This window comes from Lathyrus oleraceus, chromosome 5 (genome assembly GCF_024323335.1).
Source record: "Lathyrus oleraceus cultivar Zhongwan6 chromosome 5, CAAS_Psat_ZW6_1.0, whole genome shotgun sequence".
Lineage (NCBI taxonomy): Eukaryota > Viridiplantae > Streptophyta > Magnoliopsida > Fabales > Fabaceae > Lathyrus > Lathyrus oleraceus.
This window is the reverse complement of record NC_066583.1, coordinates 259,571,630-259,590,309: the sequence shown is the minus strand read 5'-3', so window position 1 is coordinate 259,590,309 and position 18,680 is coordinate 259,571,630. Positions and strand designations below refer to the sequence as shown.

At 39.0% G+C, this 18,680-nt stretch overlaps 2 protein-coding genes and 1 non-coding gene across 3 annotated transcripts; 2 read left to right on the top strand and 1 right to left on the bottom strand.

Moving 5' to 3' along the window:
- Positions 1–14,917: 14,917 nt before the first annotated feature.
- LOC127089117 (small nucleolar RNA R71) lies at positions 14,918–15,024 on the bottom strand. Its single transcript, XR_007790893.1, has one exon. It is a non-coding gene; the product is annotated as a small nucleolar RNA R71 (small nucleolar RNA).
- A 55-nt stretch (positions 15,025–15,079) lies between these two features.
- Positions 15,080–15,598, top strand: LOC127080090 (uncharacterized). The gene has a single exon (XM_051020418.1). It carries the CDS (start codon positions 15,080–15,082, stop codon positions 15,596–15,598), a length of 519 nt encoding a protein of 172 aa, XP_050876375.1.
- Positions 15,599–15,681: 83 nt separating this feature from the next.
- On the top strand, positions 15,682–16,815 carry LOC127080089 (uncharacterized). Its single transcript, XM_051020417.1, has 3 exons — positions 15,682–15,910; positions 16,142–16,291; positions 16,406–16,815. The coding sequence occupies exons 1-3, from the start codon at positions 15,682–15,684 to the stop codon at positions 16,813–16,815; spliced, it is 789 nt and encodes a 262-aa protein (XP_050876374.1).
- Positions 16,816–18,680: the final 1,865 nt, after the last annotated feature.

Sequence of the window (18,680 nt, the reverse complement as noted above, 5' to 3'; positions counted from 1 at the left end):
ATAGTGGGAGATAATTAAATACTAAGAAGACCCAATTTTGACCCTGAAATGAAAATGCTATGATATGATACGATACAAGACTATTTTTTGTGATTTTTATACGCTAGGGATATGATGAATCCTAACAGGAGACGTTATGCAAGATAGACAAATATATGGGGAATGATGGACATCAAGGTACTAGTGACCCACGGGAAATAACAATGAGGGTAGAAATTTGATGGGGATAACAATCCTAATGGACAATCAGACACACATTGGGGAGTAAATAGAGAGATTTCTTCAACAAGTTCATACATGACCTGACGACACTAGAAAATTCAAAGAGAATATATCAACAGGTTCATACATGACCTGATGACAACTTGAACATTCTTGATAAATCCGAAGATTTCTCACAAGAAAATCATCCGATCAAAAATTCTGGAAATTCCTATCAATGAAAGAGTCTTAACGATAACTTTTGAGGAAAACACCATAGCCAACAGGATAGAAAACTCTTTCTAGGTGCCAACAACAGTTGGACTTCGACTAGAAGCATAGTTTACAACCAACTTCAAACGGATTGGTGTCCGTTACAACTGGACTTCAAGGGTGCTGGTGACAACCAGACTTAAGATACCAATTACAATTGGATTTTAAAAGTTAAATTCCAGTTACAACTGGACTTGAGAGATAATGCCAATAACAATTGGACTTACAAACAAATGTTGGTTACAACCAAACTTAAGGTACCATTTAGAAATGGATTTAAACATAGTGCCAGTTACAACTGGACTTGAGATACCAATTGCAATTGGATTTGAGATAAGATGTTGGAGACAACCATACTTTAAAGAGATATCAGTTACAAGTAGATTTGATCAAAGATGCTGGTGACAACCAGACTTAACTAATGACGCTAGTAACAACTGGACTTAGAGGTCAAGGGATAACAATCAACAATGAGACCTGAGATTATGCAAATGAGCACGAAGTACTTAGGGTTATGCATGATATATGAATGATCATGATATGCAAATGCTGAAAATATGCAGACTGGGAGTTTAGAGAAGGCTTCATGGAGGTACTGAATCCTCAACACCAACAACTCAAACAATGAGTGATGATATATGCATCAAAGGGGGATCTATCTAGCTGAACAGTTACAACTGGCCCAATAATCCTTTCGGAGAATGATGAATTATGCTCTCTAGAGAGATATGTTGATTATTCTAGGAGAAATCTTGCAACTTGAGACTTGTGGGGAAAGACGAAAGATTACCTTTTAAATATTTACACATCTCAAAGCAAAAATTGTGTTTCTCAATATGTTGAAAAATTCTTTTTAAGTTCAAAATTTTATTATTAACAAATAAATGGCATTTTGCATAACAAAGAAAATTAGAGAAAAATAGCAAATGATAGAAATTGATAGGCAAACTTGTATTTATTCAAGAATGGCAGCACACAAATGGTGTAGCTCCATGGAACATTACAAATTTGAAAATGGAAACGGGAAAAGGTTTACATTGAATCACAATGACTACTATTATCCCTAATAAGAATGATTCCACAAAACCTCACTTTTTAAAGGAGCAGCTGGATTGATCTTCCGCCTTTGGCTCTTTTGTGTTGATCAGTGACAACTGATGTAGTCTATGCCCTTTGTCCCTAATTTTTTCTTGGACCTCCCTTTCGGGTTTTCAATCCATCGGGGTGTTCTTTTTTTCCTAAGTCTCCTTTTCAGGTTTTCAACTTAGCGAGCTACCACTTTTTATTATCCCTAACTTTTGTCTGGACCTCCCTTTCGGGTTTTCAGTCTACCGGGATACCCATTTTTGCCTAAGTCGCCCTTTCAGGCTTTCGACTTAGCGGGTTTTTGTTAGGCGTAGTATCTTTTAACTACATCAGAGTTCACAGGATGAGTGAGCTCTTCTCCATCCATAGTTGTGAGGAACAGAGCACCTCCAGAGTATGCTCTCTATACAACGTATGGGCCTTCATAATTGGGAGTCCACTTCCCATGTGAATCTCTATGCACTGGCAAGATCTTCTTGAGCACGAGATCCCCTTCCTTGAACTCTTGAGGACGGACCTTCTTTTCAAACGCTTTCTTGATTCGTTGCTGGTACAATTGTCCATGACACAGAGTGGTCATACGTTTCTCATTAATGAGGTTAAGTTGATCATAACTGTTTTGGATCCATTCAGCTTCATCTAGCTTGGCCTCCATCAATATTCTCATTGAAGGTATCTCTATTTCTACTGGGAGAACTGCTTTTATCCCATAGACCAAGGAGAATGGGGTTTCCCCTGTTCAAGTGCAGACCGAGGTCCGACATCCATGCAAAGCAAAGGGTAGCATCTTGTGCCAATCCTTATAAGTTTTCACCATCTTTTGTAGGATCTTCTTGATGTTTTTGTTGGCAGCTTCAACAGCACCGTTCATCTTTGGATGATATGGAGAAGAGTTATGGTGGTCAATCTTGAAACTCTCACATAAATATGTCATTATCTTGTTGTTCAAGTTTGAACCGTTGTCGGTGATGATCTTACTTGGGATTCCATAGTGGCAAATAATCTCCTTCTTGATAAAGCGAGCGACCACATGTCTTATCACACTGGTGTAGGAAGCATCCTCTACCCATGTAGTAAAGTAATCAATGGCAACTAGAATGAAGCGATGACCATTGGAAGCTTTAGGCTCTATAGCACCAATCATGTCGATTCCCCACATTGAGAAAGGCCAAGGAGATGTTAAAACATTCAGCATTGTTGGCGGTACATGCAGTTTGTCAGCGTAAATATGACATTTATGACACTCTCTAGTGTAATTGAGACAATCAGACTCCATGGTCAACCATTAATAACCAGCTCGCATAATCTTCTTGGCCATGGCATGTCCATTAGCATGGGTTCCAAAAGGTCCTTCATGAATCTCCTTGATCAACATAACTGCTTTGTGTCTGTCCATGCATCTGAGCAGAGCCATGTCATGGTTTCTCTTATAAAGCACATCATTGCTCAAAAAGAATTTGGGCGATAAGCTCCTCAGAGTTTTCTTATCCAACAACGTAGCATCTTCTGGATACTCTTGACTTAGTAGATAGTGCTTGATGTCATGAAACCATGGTTTACCATTAGTTTCTCCTTCAATCAGTTGATAGTAGGTAGGCTTATCTCTCTACTCTATTCGAATAATCAGAGCTTCGTCATGGAACCTGACTTGGTACATTGATTCTAATGTTGCCAGAGCGTCGACCACTTGATTTTCTGCTCTTGGGATGTAATGGAAAGTGATATCATCAAAGTATTCCATTATCTTTACAACATGAGCACATCAAGGATACAAGCTTCGTACTCTACGACATTGTTTGTACAATCAAAGCACAATCTTGTTGTGAAAGGAGTAAAGACACCATTTGGATTCATCAAAACAACTCTCACACCATGGCCACTATAATTGGAGGAACCATCAAACGGGAGCTTCCATCGATATCCTGGTTCTGGTCATTCATCTGGGCCTGGGATCTCACAATCTTTTATCACCATTATATCCTCATCGGGGAAATCGAACTTCAATGGTTGATAGTCTTCAACTGGTTGGTGAGTGAGGTACTCTACTAACACACTTCCCTTTATTGCTTTCTGGGTTACGTATTGGATGTTGTACTCAGAAAAAAGCATCTTCCAACGGGCAAGTCTTCCAGTCAAGGCAGGTTTCTCAAAGATGTACTTTATTGGATCCATTTTCGAGATCAACAAAGTAGTGTGGCAAATCATATATTGCCTCAAACAGCGAGCGACCCATGCTAGTGTGCAATAAGTTTTCTCCAAAAGTGAATATCGACTTTCATAATTGGTAAACTTTTTGCTCAGATAGTAAATAACATGTTCTTTTCAACCGGTTTCGTCAAGTTACCCCAGTACGCATCCCATTGACTCTTCAAGCACAGTTAGATACATGATTAATGGCTTTCTTGGGACAGATGGAATTAGAATAGGAGGCTCTTGCAAGTATTGACGGATCTTCTCAAAAGCTCTTTGGCAATTAGAATTCTATTCAATTGCTTGATCTTTTCGAAGCAATTTGAAGATAGGCTTACACGTCACCTTGAGATGTAATTCAAACATCCAAGGAACCCTCTAACTTCTCGCTCGGTGCGTGGAGTGGGCATTTATTGTATACCTCGGACCTTGTTAGGTTCCACCTCAATTCCTCGTTGAATAACGATGAAACCAAGTAACTTCCCTGAGCGGACCCCAAATGTGCATTTTCCAGGGTTTAATCGTAGTCTAAACTTTCTTAGGCATTCAAACAGCTTCTTTAGATGGTCCATATGATCTTCTTCATTCTGAGATTTAGCGATCATGTCATCGACATAGACCTCTATCTCCTTGTGCATCATATCATGGAAAATAGTGACCATAGCTCTTTGGTAAGTTGCCCCCAACATTTTTGATACCGAAAGGCATCACCTTGTAGCAAAAAGTGCCCTAAGGGGTAATAAAAGTGGTCTTCTCCATGTCATCTGAAGCCATCTTGATTTGATTGTATCCAAAAAAATCCATCCATAAAGGAGAATACAGCAAAACTTGCAGTGTTGTCTACCAGAGTATCAATGTGTGGTAGAGGGAAATCGTCCTTTGGACTAGACTTGTTTAGATCCCTATAGTCAACACACATCCTTACCTTGCCATCCTTTTTAGGCACATGTACAATATTAGCTACCCTATTATGGGTACTTCGCCACTACAAGGAAATCGGCATCAAATTGTTGTTTGACTTCTTCACGAATCTTCAGAGCCATATCTGGTCTTGTTCTTCGAAGTTTCTGTTTTACTGGCGGGCAGTCTGGCTGAAGTGGTAACTTGTGTTCAATGATATTGGTGTCCAGGCCTGGCATATCCTGGTATGACCATGCAAATACATCCACATATTCTTATAGAAGCTTGACCAATCTCTCTTTGACACTTGCTTCAAGTGTGGTTCCGACTTTGACTTATTTCTTCTCTTCCTCTATACCAAGGTTCATTATTTCCATCGGTTCTTTATGTGGCTGAAGGGCTTTAGACTCATGCTCGAGCAACCTTGCCAATTCGTCGGGGATGTAACAATCTTCTTCACCCTCTTCTTTCGCTTGGTAGATAGGGGAGTCAAAGTTATGAGAGGGAGTAGAGTCATTGGATTCAACGGAGTTATCATTTATTCTGCATGTTTGAATGATTGGTTTTTTTAGAAAAGTAAAAATAAAAGATGCACAAATGGAAAAAAAATTGTTTTTGAAAAGATTGCCATTTTCTTAAAAGAAAGCGAATAGATGAATAATAAGAATTTAACAAAATGTTTTTTAACTGATAATGATTATTTGAAAATGAAAAGGGGACCTACAACATGATCCATTAGCCTTGGGCAGAGCTAAGGATTTGAAAGGAAAAATAACAATTATTAATTTGACAAAGGAAAAATCTCGGAGATCTCAACCACCTTTCAATTGTTCAAAGTTGTCTCACATCGATAAACCAAACATGGCACATCTTCATCTTTGATGTTGTCTTCAATTGTGTTGACCTGATCTCCATGGATGAATCTTGTACTGAGGAATACTTCCTGGATGCTTTGATTGTTGTCCTTTGCAAGGACCCAGGCTCCTTTCGCAATGGAAGGCACATATCCCAGACCAAAGCGATCATGCTTCTCACAAACATCAATAAGCTGAACCCAACCTTCAGGATTTCCTCCTTCAATGCTAGACTTTGCACTTTTCATAGAAGCGAAAGATGAACAAGCTTTCCGAACAGGGTCCTTCATCTCCATGAAAGTGGTGTTGGCTATTTCAAGAGCTTGGAAAGAAGTTTCCAAAGCGTCCTCATCAGCCTCGATATATTTAAAGGATGAAAGGTGACTGGCCACAAAGTCCTCCTCCCCAAAAATAATGATCAATTGAGTGTCCACTACAAAATTCATTTTCTAATGTAAAGTGGAGGTAACTGCCCCTGCAACATGAATCCAGGGACACCCCAACAAGCAGCTATACGCCAGATTAATATCCATAACTTGGAAAGTAATCAGGAATATATGAGGGCCAATCAATATGGGCAGTTCTACCTCTCCAATCACGGTTCTTCGGGAACCATCAAAAGCTTTCACTATCAAGGCACTGGCCTTCATGGCTGGTCCTTGATAAGAGAACTTAGCAAGTGTTCTCTTTTGCATCACATTCAAAGAAGATCCAGTATCAACCAACACTCTTGCCAAAGCATCATCTTTGCACTTTACTGAGATATGGAGAGAACGGTTATGATTTTGTCCATCTTTAGGTAATACCTCTCCACTAAAGCATAAAGTATTGCAAGCTATAATGTTTGCAACCACCCCATCAAATTGGTCTACTGTTATGCTTTGTATTACATGAGCTTGGGCAAGCACCTTCAACAAAGCCTCCCTATGGGCTTGGTAGTTCAATAGTAGAGACAAGATAGAAATCTTAGATGGTGTTTGATGCAGCTAATCCACAACCTTGTAATCACTTCTCTTGATCAACTTCAAAAATTCAACAGGATCTTCAGATTGGACCATTTCGGGTTCTTTAGCAGGAGCTATAATTGTAGATTCCTTTGCTGGTACTCGAGGAGTCACATTGAATTCAGGAGTATAAATTCGACCACTACGGGTCATTCTACTTATTCCTGCAATATTGGTGACGTCTTCATTCACAGCTTCTAAAACTTTACCATCTTTACGTCCTTCAAAGATCTTATCCATAACAGTAATCTCATATTTCCAAGGCACAACCTTGGAATTCTCATATGGAAACGGCATAGGCATACAGATCTCAACAGGTGACAGATGATTATCCGTAGGCACAATTGTCCTACTATAGTAAGGGATTTCAACTGGTTCAGGTAAATTGAAACAAGGTTCAATTACTAACACAACTTCATTTCTTGCAGCACTGGATATTTGAAGCACTCCTTTGTTCATCAAGTCCTGAATATTATCACGTACCATCTGACACCCCCTTGGATGCATGGCACACTCTTCACAACGGTCGTGACAATTATTAATCAGGCCAGCTTCCACCAATCGAGCATGGAATGCTACCATATGAGTTTTAACATTATCAACCTTCTCAACCACAACACCATCAGAGGCATTCTCAATCACGTTTACAGTAGGGTTTCCATGGGGGGAATAGGATTATTCTTCATGTTTGGTCTCATATCCCTAAAAGACAAAATCTTACTATCAATCAGCTCACGAACCCGATGGTTCAAAGTATAGCAACCCTCTATGTCATGCCCAGGGGCACCCTCATGAAAAGGACATTTTGCATTATGGTTGTACCATGGAGGCAAATGATCAGGTGGAGGTCCCATAGGTCTAGGAACCACCAAACCTTTTTGCAACAAAGAGTGATAAAGCTCAGTATATGACATTGGCATTGGATTGAAGGTTGCCCTATCCCTCTGTCTCATGTTTTGATTCTGAGCATTTTGTCTTGGAGTTTGAGCTCTTGGTTGTTGATAGGCAGGAGATTCTGGCGCTTGCTGATAAACTGGGGGAACAGGAGAACATTAATGAACGGGAACTGGTCGATAAACCTGAGCTGGTTGATAAGCCTGAGCAGGTTGTTGATTGAAAGTGGGCGTCACAACGGCTATGTACGGTTGTGGGGCGTACTGAGCAGGATATACATGTTGCTGATATGGAAAAGGTTGTTGAACATACTGTTGTTGTGAATATTGTTGTTGATGTCTTCTTCTTGGAGGATCTCTTCCTTGGACAATAGACGCCGCATTAGTCACACCTTCCTTCTTTTGGGGAAACCCTCCAGAGACCTTCTTCGAATTAGCACTTGAAGTTCCGGCAACAGCTACAAGTTTACCATTTCTCAAACCGTATTCGACGCGAGCTCTTTTGGCAACAAGCTCAGAGAAACCCAAGGAAGTACTTTCAACCATCTTCTCATAGAATTGGGGTTGGCCAATTTCAATGAATAGTTCAGCAAGCTCCTTTTTGGCAAGAGGTGGTTCAACTTGAGAAGCTAGTTCTCTCCATCTCTGAGCATATTCCTTGAAAGATTCTTTGTCGCGCTGGAACATGCTTTGCAGCTGTCTTCTATCAGGTTCCATGTCCATGTTGTATTTGTAGTGTTTGATGAACGCTTCTGATAGGTCTTGGAAGCATCTGATCCTACTCTAATCCATACTCAAATACCATTTGGAAGGAGCCCCACTTAAGCTATCTTGAAAACAGTGGATCATCAACTTGTCATCTTCCAAGTGCGCAGCCATTTTACAGTAATACATAATGAGATGGCTCTTTGGGAAAGTATGCCCCTTGTATTTGTCAAAATCTGGAGTTTTGAACTTAATCGGAATCACCAACCCAGATACAAGGCACATTTCTTTGGCAGCAGAACCAAAGATGTGGTCTCCTTCCAATACTCAGAACTTCTTCTCAAGGAGTTGCGTGTTCTCCTTTACTTCTCTAAAATATTCATATCTCACTTCATCACCACTAACAGTTGATTCAGTAGTTTGATATAGGTGATGTTGATCTTCAAAATGCGGAATAGGCCTAACATAGGCAGCTGGTGGAGCAACAATGTGGATGACTGGGTGTGCATCGGTATAGACTGGAAATGGCACATCTTGTATGACAGATTGCCCCATATCAGGCAATACCTCTGCTCGAGGGATGAAGTCGTAAGGAAACCTATATGGAGGTAGGGTTAAAGGTAAAGACCTTTGAAGTTGGACTTCGACTGCTGGGCCCATGATCTCCGAAATCACGGTCGCTTGTGGAGCTTCAAATCTGAAAGTCAAAGATTGGAGCATTTCTCTCATTTGGGACATGCCCCCCTTAATTTCGTCTAATTCAGCTCTAACTTGAGCGCTTTCTTGTTCTTGTTCAGCCATCCTTTGCCTTGCTCTGGTGCGAGTATTGTACAGGTGTTGAATATTCAGCTTGAAACTGGAGGAAGAAAGGACGGAGTGGGACTTTAGTTTGAAAATGTATGGATGCATTTTTGTTTACAAAACTCTTAGTTAGTTTCAATTATTCATTTCAGAAATGCCACAACATTTGTTCGTAAGTATTCAAAGCAATAAAGCAATAAAACACAATAAAGTGAATCCCAAAAGAGATCTTTCATTAATTTAGAACAAGGTTCAAATACAAGCAAATGCCTACGGCATATGGGCCTTCCGAACCGTAGCAAGGTCAGTGGTCAGCCCCTAAAAACATCATCTTACAAAATTTGATGAAATTACAAACTTGATGCAGAGTGTTCTCTGGACACATGCACCAATCAGCTTCTTGCAATTTCCCAGGTAACTCTTGCATGATGGAATTTGCAAATCTGGACAACCTCATAAATTTTGCCCTTCCACTCAGCATAAAGTCCTTGGAGGTCTTGAATGATACGCAAGTCTTCAGCCTTGGTCACTTCTATGTCTCTATAGAGGTTTCTCCAGTATCTGCACTCATTTGTCAACAGCATATAAGCAGCATCCTGATCCATATCCTCAAGTGTTTGGATCCTGATATCGGCTTGCTCCAACTGATAATTCAAATGTGTACAAGCTCTTTCCGACTCTTCAGTCATCAACATCTCACGATCTAAAGCATCCTTGTATCTCTTAATGGTGTTCTCAAGCTTACAAGTACGGATCTCAAAAATCAAACGTGCTTCCCTCTTCATCTCAAGGGTCAACTCCAGAGTTTTGTTGAGCTTCTAAATCTGGAGTAGAGCTCGATCCAACTCTTCATTCTTCGTCTTGAACACAGATTTAGTACCTTGGAGTGCTTGTCCGAACTTTTATTTCCTTGCATCATACTCCCTATCCCTTTTGTTGGAACCTTCAAGTTATTTATCCTTCTTCTACTGACTATCTTTCATATTTCTATTCTCCACTGAGACTCGGCCAGGCTTAACCCTTAAGTCATTATTCTCCAATTCAAGCTCCTTAATTCGGGCATTAAGCTTTTCCACATCTTCATGTAATATGGGTCCTGGCTCACGAACCAAAGGATAGATGGAAGGATTAAATGGAAAGGGAAGTTTAACCATTTGAACCCTCTCTCTCACCCGATAGGTATAAGGCTCTCGAGAAATGACATTTCTTTTACCCAATTCTTTACCCTTTCTAATAATTGCTTGCCATGATCTCTTGATCCTCTTCACCGTGGGGTGATTTGCTTCAATGTTGTCCAAGATAAAAGGCTCTAAAGCTTCAGCTCTTAGAGGGTCATTCATGGGGTAACTATGTTGCCTCAAGGATAACATGGGGTTGTAGTTGATGCAACCCTTGGTTCATATCAAAGGTACATTGGGGAAGTCCCCAATACCGACAATAACATCCTCGGTTTCCCAATCCTTGATATACCACTTAACATGATTGGAGGTAAGAAAAGCTAACTTCTGAGAGGGATTGGGTTCCTTTGAGACAAATGGGCCTTCCTCGGGCATGTGAGATCTAAACCAAGCGTGCAAAAACTACAAACAACATAAGATAGTTCCTCCCTTCTTCTCATGACGCTCATGGAGATCATAATGAAGGTCAGCTAGGAGAAACAGTATAGGGTCACCAGAGAAAAAGATCTTCACGGCAAGATGATCCACAAAATGGTCAATATTTGGGATGAGAACTATCCCATATACCAACATAGCTAACACGACATAGAAAGATTTCTAATTCCCATCTTTCTTCATCTTCAAAGCTTGATCTTCCAAGAACTTTCTAGAAAAACCATTGAAGGCCCCTTTCACATCCCAATTTTCTACGACTTCAGAAACCTTCAGACCTAAATCTAAAGCTATCCTATTGGGAGGAATACCTTCATCAAACTTAGGAAATGGATTATGATCCCTCAAACTCCGACCTATAATCCTCTCGAATTCTTCAAAGGTAGGAGCCAACTAGAAGCCAAAAAATGTGAAACAACATAAAGGCGGATCATAGAACTGGGCAATAGTCACAGCAGTCATCATGTTCATCTTCTCATCTAAGATGTACAAAATTCTTCCATAGTCTTTCACGAATCTGGTGAGTTTGACCAGCGTCACTTTGGCACTCAACTTCTGCATGTTGACAAGTCCACTTTCTTGTATTTGAACTGAAAAGTGCTTATTCTCTCAGGATTCATTTTTCTAACAAGTCTTGAATTCCTGAAACAATGTGAAACAAACTAAGAGTTTTGCTTTTTATGCAATTAATGGATGAATGCAATGTTTTTTGGTACAGGTTCAAAGGTCCGAGGTACAGATGAATCTGATTGCTTTCCAAAACGGGGTTCTTATTGGGTATGATCTAGGGTTTTATTATAAAGGACCCCCAGAGTCCCCAGCAGAGTCGCCATCTGTCGTACCTCAAAAAAATGAGAACACGACCTAGCGAAGCGCAATCGCACCCTCACAATGATGGACTAAACAGAGTCTCCAGCGAAATTTATTTATTCCTAAAAGGAAAGGGGAAATATCGATAAAACCCAAGAAAAAACGAAAATGATTATGGTCGTCGCAACCATATCAGGGTCCGGGAGTCGATTACGTAAGGGGAAGGTATTAGCACCCCTCACGTCCTTTGTACTCAATGGGAACCGTTAGGTTAGTTGTGCGTTAGTGTTAGTTTGAAATGTTAGGCTTCTCAAGTTATTAGGTGGGAAAGAAAGAATAGAAGAGAGAAGAATGTTTTTGGATTTTCGCAACGAATGAGACTGAACCTATGTTTTTTCATAATGGGCCTGACAAGATTGACAAATCCTGCTCCTATGTATCTCCAGGTGCAATAGAGAACTCAAGGCTTACGTAGTTCTGGGTAGAAAAATGTTTCTTTGTTGGTCGACTTTAGCAAAAGCTACTTAGTGTCAATCGACAAAAACATTGTTAGACTACCCAAAACAAGTGGAGAAGGGGGTGTTTGCATCACAGCCGAATGGGATTACAAATCAACATTCGTGGGTAACGTCGCAAGCTTACTCACACGTTCAAGTGGATGAAACATTGCTTTGCATCATCTTGAAACAAAATACCTTTCGTTTGAGAAATGGTTTAAGGATCAATCGCACGGCGGAGAAAAAAAGTGTTTGATTGGTTTGAATGCATTTTGAGTAATGGTGAGAACTTGGATGGGTGAGATATCCATCTCGAATCCTAGTCTCAGGAGCTCGTGGTATCCACCACGTTCCATTTCCATCTTATTTGAAAAAGGGTTTGATATTTTTATGTGTTTTTGAGATTTGATTGAGAAAGGGTTTGAAGAAACCGCTTTGATAGTTTTGAATGATGGCGAGAGCTAAGATGGGCGAGATATCCATCTCGAATCTTAGTCTCAGGAGCTTGTGGTATCCACCATGTTCTATTTCTATCTTTATTGAAAAAAATATTTGATAAGTATTAAGTATTTTTGAGTTTTTATTGTAAAATTGGCTTGACGTTGGATCAAGCATTTGATGAACGATTGAGAAAGATTTGAAGGACAAGATTTAAAAGAAATGGTTTGAATGAAAGCGGAATGGATTGATTTGTTTATTAAGAAAATACTCGACGTTGGATCGAGTCATTATTTTGATTTTTATTGAAAAGAAGTTGATTTTATTCTTATGTTAGTACTAACTAAACAATCAAACAATAAAGAAAAAAACAGTAAACTTATTATACATCATGGGAATGGGGGTACATTTTGCTGAATGGGGATTCGAAATAATGAAACAAATAAATTGGGCCCAATCAACGAACAAGCAATGCATGAGTGTAGGTGCAAGAGGATGGTCTCATTGTAAGAAGGCCCAAGAGTAGGCCATATGAAGAAAATAACAAATACAACAAGTTATATTTACAAGACATTCAAAAATTAAATTGAAAGAAGCAGAATCGGGACGGGCACGGATTAAAATTGGGATGTGAGGATGCGAATCAAAGTCACATAACATAAGAACGTGCAAGGCAAATGAAAATTGAAATCCATAAAATCTAGGGGATGTGCTCAAAGCCGGTTTGTGCATATTGACAATAATTGGAAAAGGGAGCGAAATGGTGAAGAAAAGTGCAAAAATGTAACATTCTGGTGCATGGTGTTCGCCATGGCCTTATGGTGTCCGCCATGGCACCAGAACACGTCAGCCTCCTTATTAAAGCTCATGGAGACCTCCATGAGCCTTGCGGCGACCTCCATTTTCCTTATGAAATAGAATACGTAGAAGTGGGTTGGACTCACTCCTTCCCACTTCCCTACTTTTCCTCAACTATCTTGGAACGTGAATGAAGAATTTTTACAGTGTTGTAGCCCTATATAAGACGCTTTTGTACCTAGTTTTTGACATCCAGAGATATAGGTGAAGCACTGTCAGTTTAATTCGAGCACAAATTATATTTTCAATAGATAGTCACTTGATTGAGCAATTACCTTGGATCAACAATCTTGCTGGTATAATTGAAGTTTATTCCATTTCCGCTTTTATTTCCAGCCCCGCATTTATTTTCCCGCATTTACAAGTTCTTTATTATATTGCTTTATTATTATTGTTATCACATTCTATAATTGTTTAAGCATGTTGTTTTCAATTGCAATTACTATGTTTAAGTTGTTTTCAATTAAGTTCATGTATAGCTAAACCGTTTTGAGTCCGGTTTGTGAGGACCGTCGTTTTCGACAGGACTCGGTAATGAAATTGATTTAAAGTCTTTATTAAATTAGGTTTTGGTCTTTGTTTCTAAGTTAAATTAATACGATTTGTCATGAGAGTGAGAATCAATTAAGGTTCGAGCCAGCACTGTGAGAGCGTGGGGGTCGAACCAGATAGTAGGAACGGGGCATCGATCCTAAAGAAAGCAAAATCGTTTTAGGTATCGATTAGGACTTGTTCAGTTTTCAAAATACATTTCTTAATTAAAATGGGGGAGCGAGAGAAAAATCTCATGGTTAGGGAGCGTGGCTTTATTCAATAGCACGAGAGTGTGAGGTTTAGTCTTTAAACAAATATTTTCTACCAAACACGATTTAACCGTAAGTCTGAGCCAATCCGTTGCAGAGTCCCTGAGGTGAGCGGAATCCACATTCTAGTGTCTCTCTCTCTCTCTCTCTATTATCATATTTTCTAAGTTAACTTTAGTTTCAATTTTTATTTGTTTAATCAAAGAAATAATTCGCCTTAGCTTTGCATAGAACCGATAGATAACATTAGTTTGATTATTAGCCCATGTGGGTTTGATATCTTTTAAAACTTCACGATAGACTGTGCACTTGTAGTTAGTAATCCGACAGACTTATATAGTTATGCGATCAAGTTTTTGGTGTCGTTGCTGGGGACTAATTAAGTCAATATTGTGATTCTGCTATTGTGCAGTATAGACTAAGGCAACTTTTATTTTATTTACCCTTCTAAATCATCAATTGTATGCCACACACTCACTCACAAGGTGAAGAGCTAGAATAACCAGTTGACGAAGTCGAGCGTTTTATCAACTTACAACGCCGAATTCACAAATTATGAATTAAGTACAATCTTCCTTTTCCAAAATCAAAATCAAAATCTTAATTGGTTATGGCTGAAGGACCACAAAAATGTCCTCTTAAGTATTATGTTGTTCCTTTGCAGAAGGAACCACACAACAACATTGTTGCCTCTGCCATCGAACGAAATGATTTTGAATTAAAACCTTCATTATTGTCATCCGTACAACATAACCAGTTCTCTATTAGTCCTACAGATGATTTGAACCTTCATTTATCAGTATTTATGCAGTACGCAGACACAGTAAAAGCGAACAGTGTCAGCCCCGAAGCAATAAGACTATGTCTTTTCCCTTTTTCTTTAAGAGATAGAGCTAGAGCTTGGCTCCAGTCTCTACCATCCAACTCTGTCACTACATGGGACGAGTTGAAGAAAGCTTTCTAAGCGTGATATTTCCCACCAAGCAATACTACTATGCTAAGAACCTAAATCAACGGATTTAGGCAAAAAGACAATGAATCTCTTTTCGACGCTTGGGAGAGATACAATGACATGATGAGACTTTGTCCACATCATGGACTTGAGTAATGGATGATTATCCATACTTTATATAATGGTCTTCTATACAACACTAAGATGAATTTAAACATTGCAGCTGGCGGTGCTTTAATGGACAAACCTTATGAAGACGCATCTCAACTCATTGAAAACATGGCGCAAAACCATTTCCAATGGGAAGGTAAGCGAACTTCTACAGAAAAACCAACTATGAAGACCAAAACATACGAAGTCAATGGCATAAACCACGTCAATGCTAAAGTGTATGCTCTTACTCAAAATATTGAGAACTTAACCATAACCCTAGTAGCTACCATAGCTACTGTGGCACCCAACTGCGAATTATGCGGAACCCCTGGGCACACTAATGTTGAATGTCAGTTATTGGCTGGTATTCCTACTGACCAAGTAAACTACACCCAAGGAAACCCATATTCCAACACCTACAATCCTGGCTGGAGAAATCATCCAAACTTTTCTTATAAAAACAAAAATGCTTTGTTTTCACCAAACCCAACACCTGTTGTACCTCCAGGTTATCAGAAAGGACCCCTGCTTCTCCATAAGCACCTAGAAAGTCAAATATCAAACTCATGATAGAAAACTTTATGAACGCCTAAGTTCAACAAAACAAAGATTTCACTAATCAAAATGCCCACACGAGTGAGCTGATGAAACAAATGTCGAGTAAGCTTGATGTTATGGTTACCCATAACAAAATGTTAGAAACCAAAATTTCTCAAGTAGCCCAACAACAAGCAGCAACAGCATCCCTAGCTAGAGCATTTCCTGGTCAAACTCAACCAAATCCAAAAGGTCATGCTAACGCTATCACGCTACGAGGTGGAACAAAATTAGATGGCCCAGTTAACCCAAGACTTCAAAATCCAGCCATGTATCAGAACTCTGGTAAAGCAACTGAAACAGTAACAACCGATGATCAACCAGAAGAACAAAAGGATAAAGGAGAGGGAGAAAAAAACAAAGAGGCGGTAGAGAAAGAAAAACCTTATGTGCCTCCGCCACCATACAAACCACCTATACCTTATCCTCAAAGACTTGCTAAGTCTAAAAATGAAGGGAAATTTAAGAAATTCGTAGAACTTATGAAACAACTGAATATCACTATAACTTTTACAGAAGCTATTACACAAATGCCCTCATATGCTAAGTTACTTAAAGAGATCTTATCTAATAAGAAAAAGATCGAGGATAATGAGACTGTTACACTTACTGCTGAGTGCAACGCTATAATCCAAAATAACATGCCTCCTAAGCTAAAAGATCCAGGTAGTTTTTCTATACCTTGCATAATCGGAAAGTTTGTCATAGACAAAGCTCTATGCGACTTAGGAGCCAGTGTTAGTTTAATGCCTTTATCCATATGTGAAAAACTCAAATTAGGAGAAGTAAGACCGACGAGAATGTCTCTTCAACTAGCTGATTGTTCTATTAAATTTCCAGTAGGTATGCTAGAGAACATTCCTGTTCGTATAGGTCAATTCTATATTCCCACCGACTCTATAATAATGGACATAAAGGAGGATTCCAACATCCCTATCATTTTAGGAAGACCCTTTTTGGCCACTGCTGAAGCTATCACAAATGTGAAGAAAGGAAAGCTAACCTTTGAGGTTGGTGAAGAAAATTTTGAATTTATTCTATCATATTTCTTAAAGGCACCAGTTATAGAATATTCATTTTGTTTCCGAGACGTTATCGACGAATGCATTAGAGAAATGGAGATGGGACGATCTAAGTATACTGAAGTACTAAAGATTCCAGTAACTCCTATATCTGAAGAGGAAAATTAGCGTGAACCATACGTAGATGACATTCTAAAGGAATGTTTAGCACTAACTCCTAATCCTATGCCTTGCCCAAAGAAACATGACGTGCAACTTAAAACATTACCCAAAGATTTAAGGTATGAATTCCTAGACACAAAGCTTGAAAGACCAGTAATAGTCAACGCGGACTTAGGATAGAGAGAAACCGAGAAATTACTACATGTCTTAAGAGAATACCATACAGATCTAGGCTATAACATCTCATATCTTAAAGGAATAAGTCCCTCTATATGTATGCATCATATTATGCTAGAAGAAGGTTGCAAAACCTCTAGAGAACACTAGAGGAGAATCAATCCCATCATGAGTGATGTAGTAAAAAGTGAGGTACAAAAGCTATTAGAAGTAGGAATTATATACCCGATGTCTGATAATCAATGGGTCAACCCAGTGCTTGTCGTGCCTAAAAAGGGAGGTGTTATAGTTTCTAGTAACGAAAAGGGAGAATCAGTAGCAAAACGTACTTAAACTGGATGGAGAATGTGCATTGACTATAGGAAGTTAAATAAAACCACTCGTAAGGATCATTTTACTCTACCTTTTATTTATCAAATGCTTGAATGATTGGCTAAACATTCTCACTTCTGCTATTTAGATGGTTATTCAGGATTTTTTTTCAAATTCCTATTCACCCTGATGACCAAGAAAAGACTACCTTCACATGTCCTTATGGTACATTTGCCTACCGACGAATGTCATTTGGACTATGTAATTCTCCCACAACATTTCAAAGATGCATGATGTCGATCTTTGCTAATTTTATAGATGACATAATGGAAGTATTTATGGATGACTTTTCTATTTATGGGCAGAGTTTTGAAGGATGTCTATCGAACCTAGAAATGGTACTTGAAAGGTGCGTGAAAGTTAATCTTGTACTAAATTGGGAAAAATTCCATTTCATGGTCCAACAAGGAATCGTGCTTGGACATATCATGTTCGATAAAGGGATTAAAGTAGATAAAGCTAAAATAGAAATCATAGAAAACCTTCAACCTCCGAAAACCGTTAGAGAAATACATAGTTTCCTAGGACACGCCAATTTCTAATGACGATTCATTAAGGATTTCTTTAAAATAACCAAATCGCTATCTGGCTTATTAATGAAAGATAATGAATTCATCTTCGCTGAAAAATGCTTAGAAGCGTTCGAACATTTGAAAAATGCTCTTATTACCGCACCTATTATGCAACCACCTGATTGGAGTACACCGTTTCAAATAATGTGTGATGCTAGTGAGTATGTCGTAGGTGCAGTCCTAGGACAAAGAAAAGACAAAAAGCTTCATGCAATTTATTACGCAAGTAGAACCTTAGACCATTTGCAAATGAACTACACCACAACAGAAAAAGAACTCCTAACCGGCGTGTTCGTGTTAGATAAATTTCGTTCTTACTTAGTATGAGCAAAAATAATTATCTATATTGATCATGCCATAATTAGGTACTTATTAAGTAAAAAGGACGCTAAACCTAGATTCTTAAGATGGATTCTGCTCCTACAAGAATTCGACTTAGAAATTAAAGACAAGAAAGGCACCGAAAATGTAGTAGCTGACCACCTCTCTAGAATTGAGGATATGAAACATGAACAAGTGTCTATCAAGGAAGTTTTCCCTTATGATCGACTTGTAGCCCAGTTAGGAAATAACATAACCGAATGCTCTTTAACTTATAATGATACAAAAACTAATGAAGTTGTGGAATCAGTTTATACCAAAACCACACTGCCAAGGTATGCTAACTTTGTCAACTACCTAGCAACTGGAGTACTCCCACCAGATCTAACCTACCAACAAAAGAAGAAATTAGTCCATTATCTAAAACAT

Excerpts from the sequence above, each read along its gene's own strand:
- LOC127080090 (XM_051020418.1), top strand. The coding sequence starts at position 15,080 with ATGAATTTAAACATTGCAGCTGGCGGTGCTTTAATGGACAAACCTTAT.
- LOC127080089 (XM_051020417.1), top strand. The coding sequence starts at position 15,682 with ATGTCGAGTAAGCTTGATGTTATGGTTACCCATAACAAAATGTTAGAA. Across the intron at positions 15,911-16,141 it reads AGCCATGTATCAGAACTCTG|AAGCTATTACACAAATGCCC; the intron begins GTAAAGCAACTG and ends TAACTTTTACAG. Across the intron at positions 16,292-16,405 it reads TCCTAAGCTAAAAGATCCAG|GAGAAGTAAGACCGACGAGA; the intron begins GTAGTTTTTCTA and ends AACTCAAATTAG.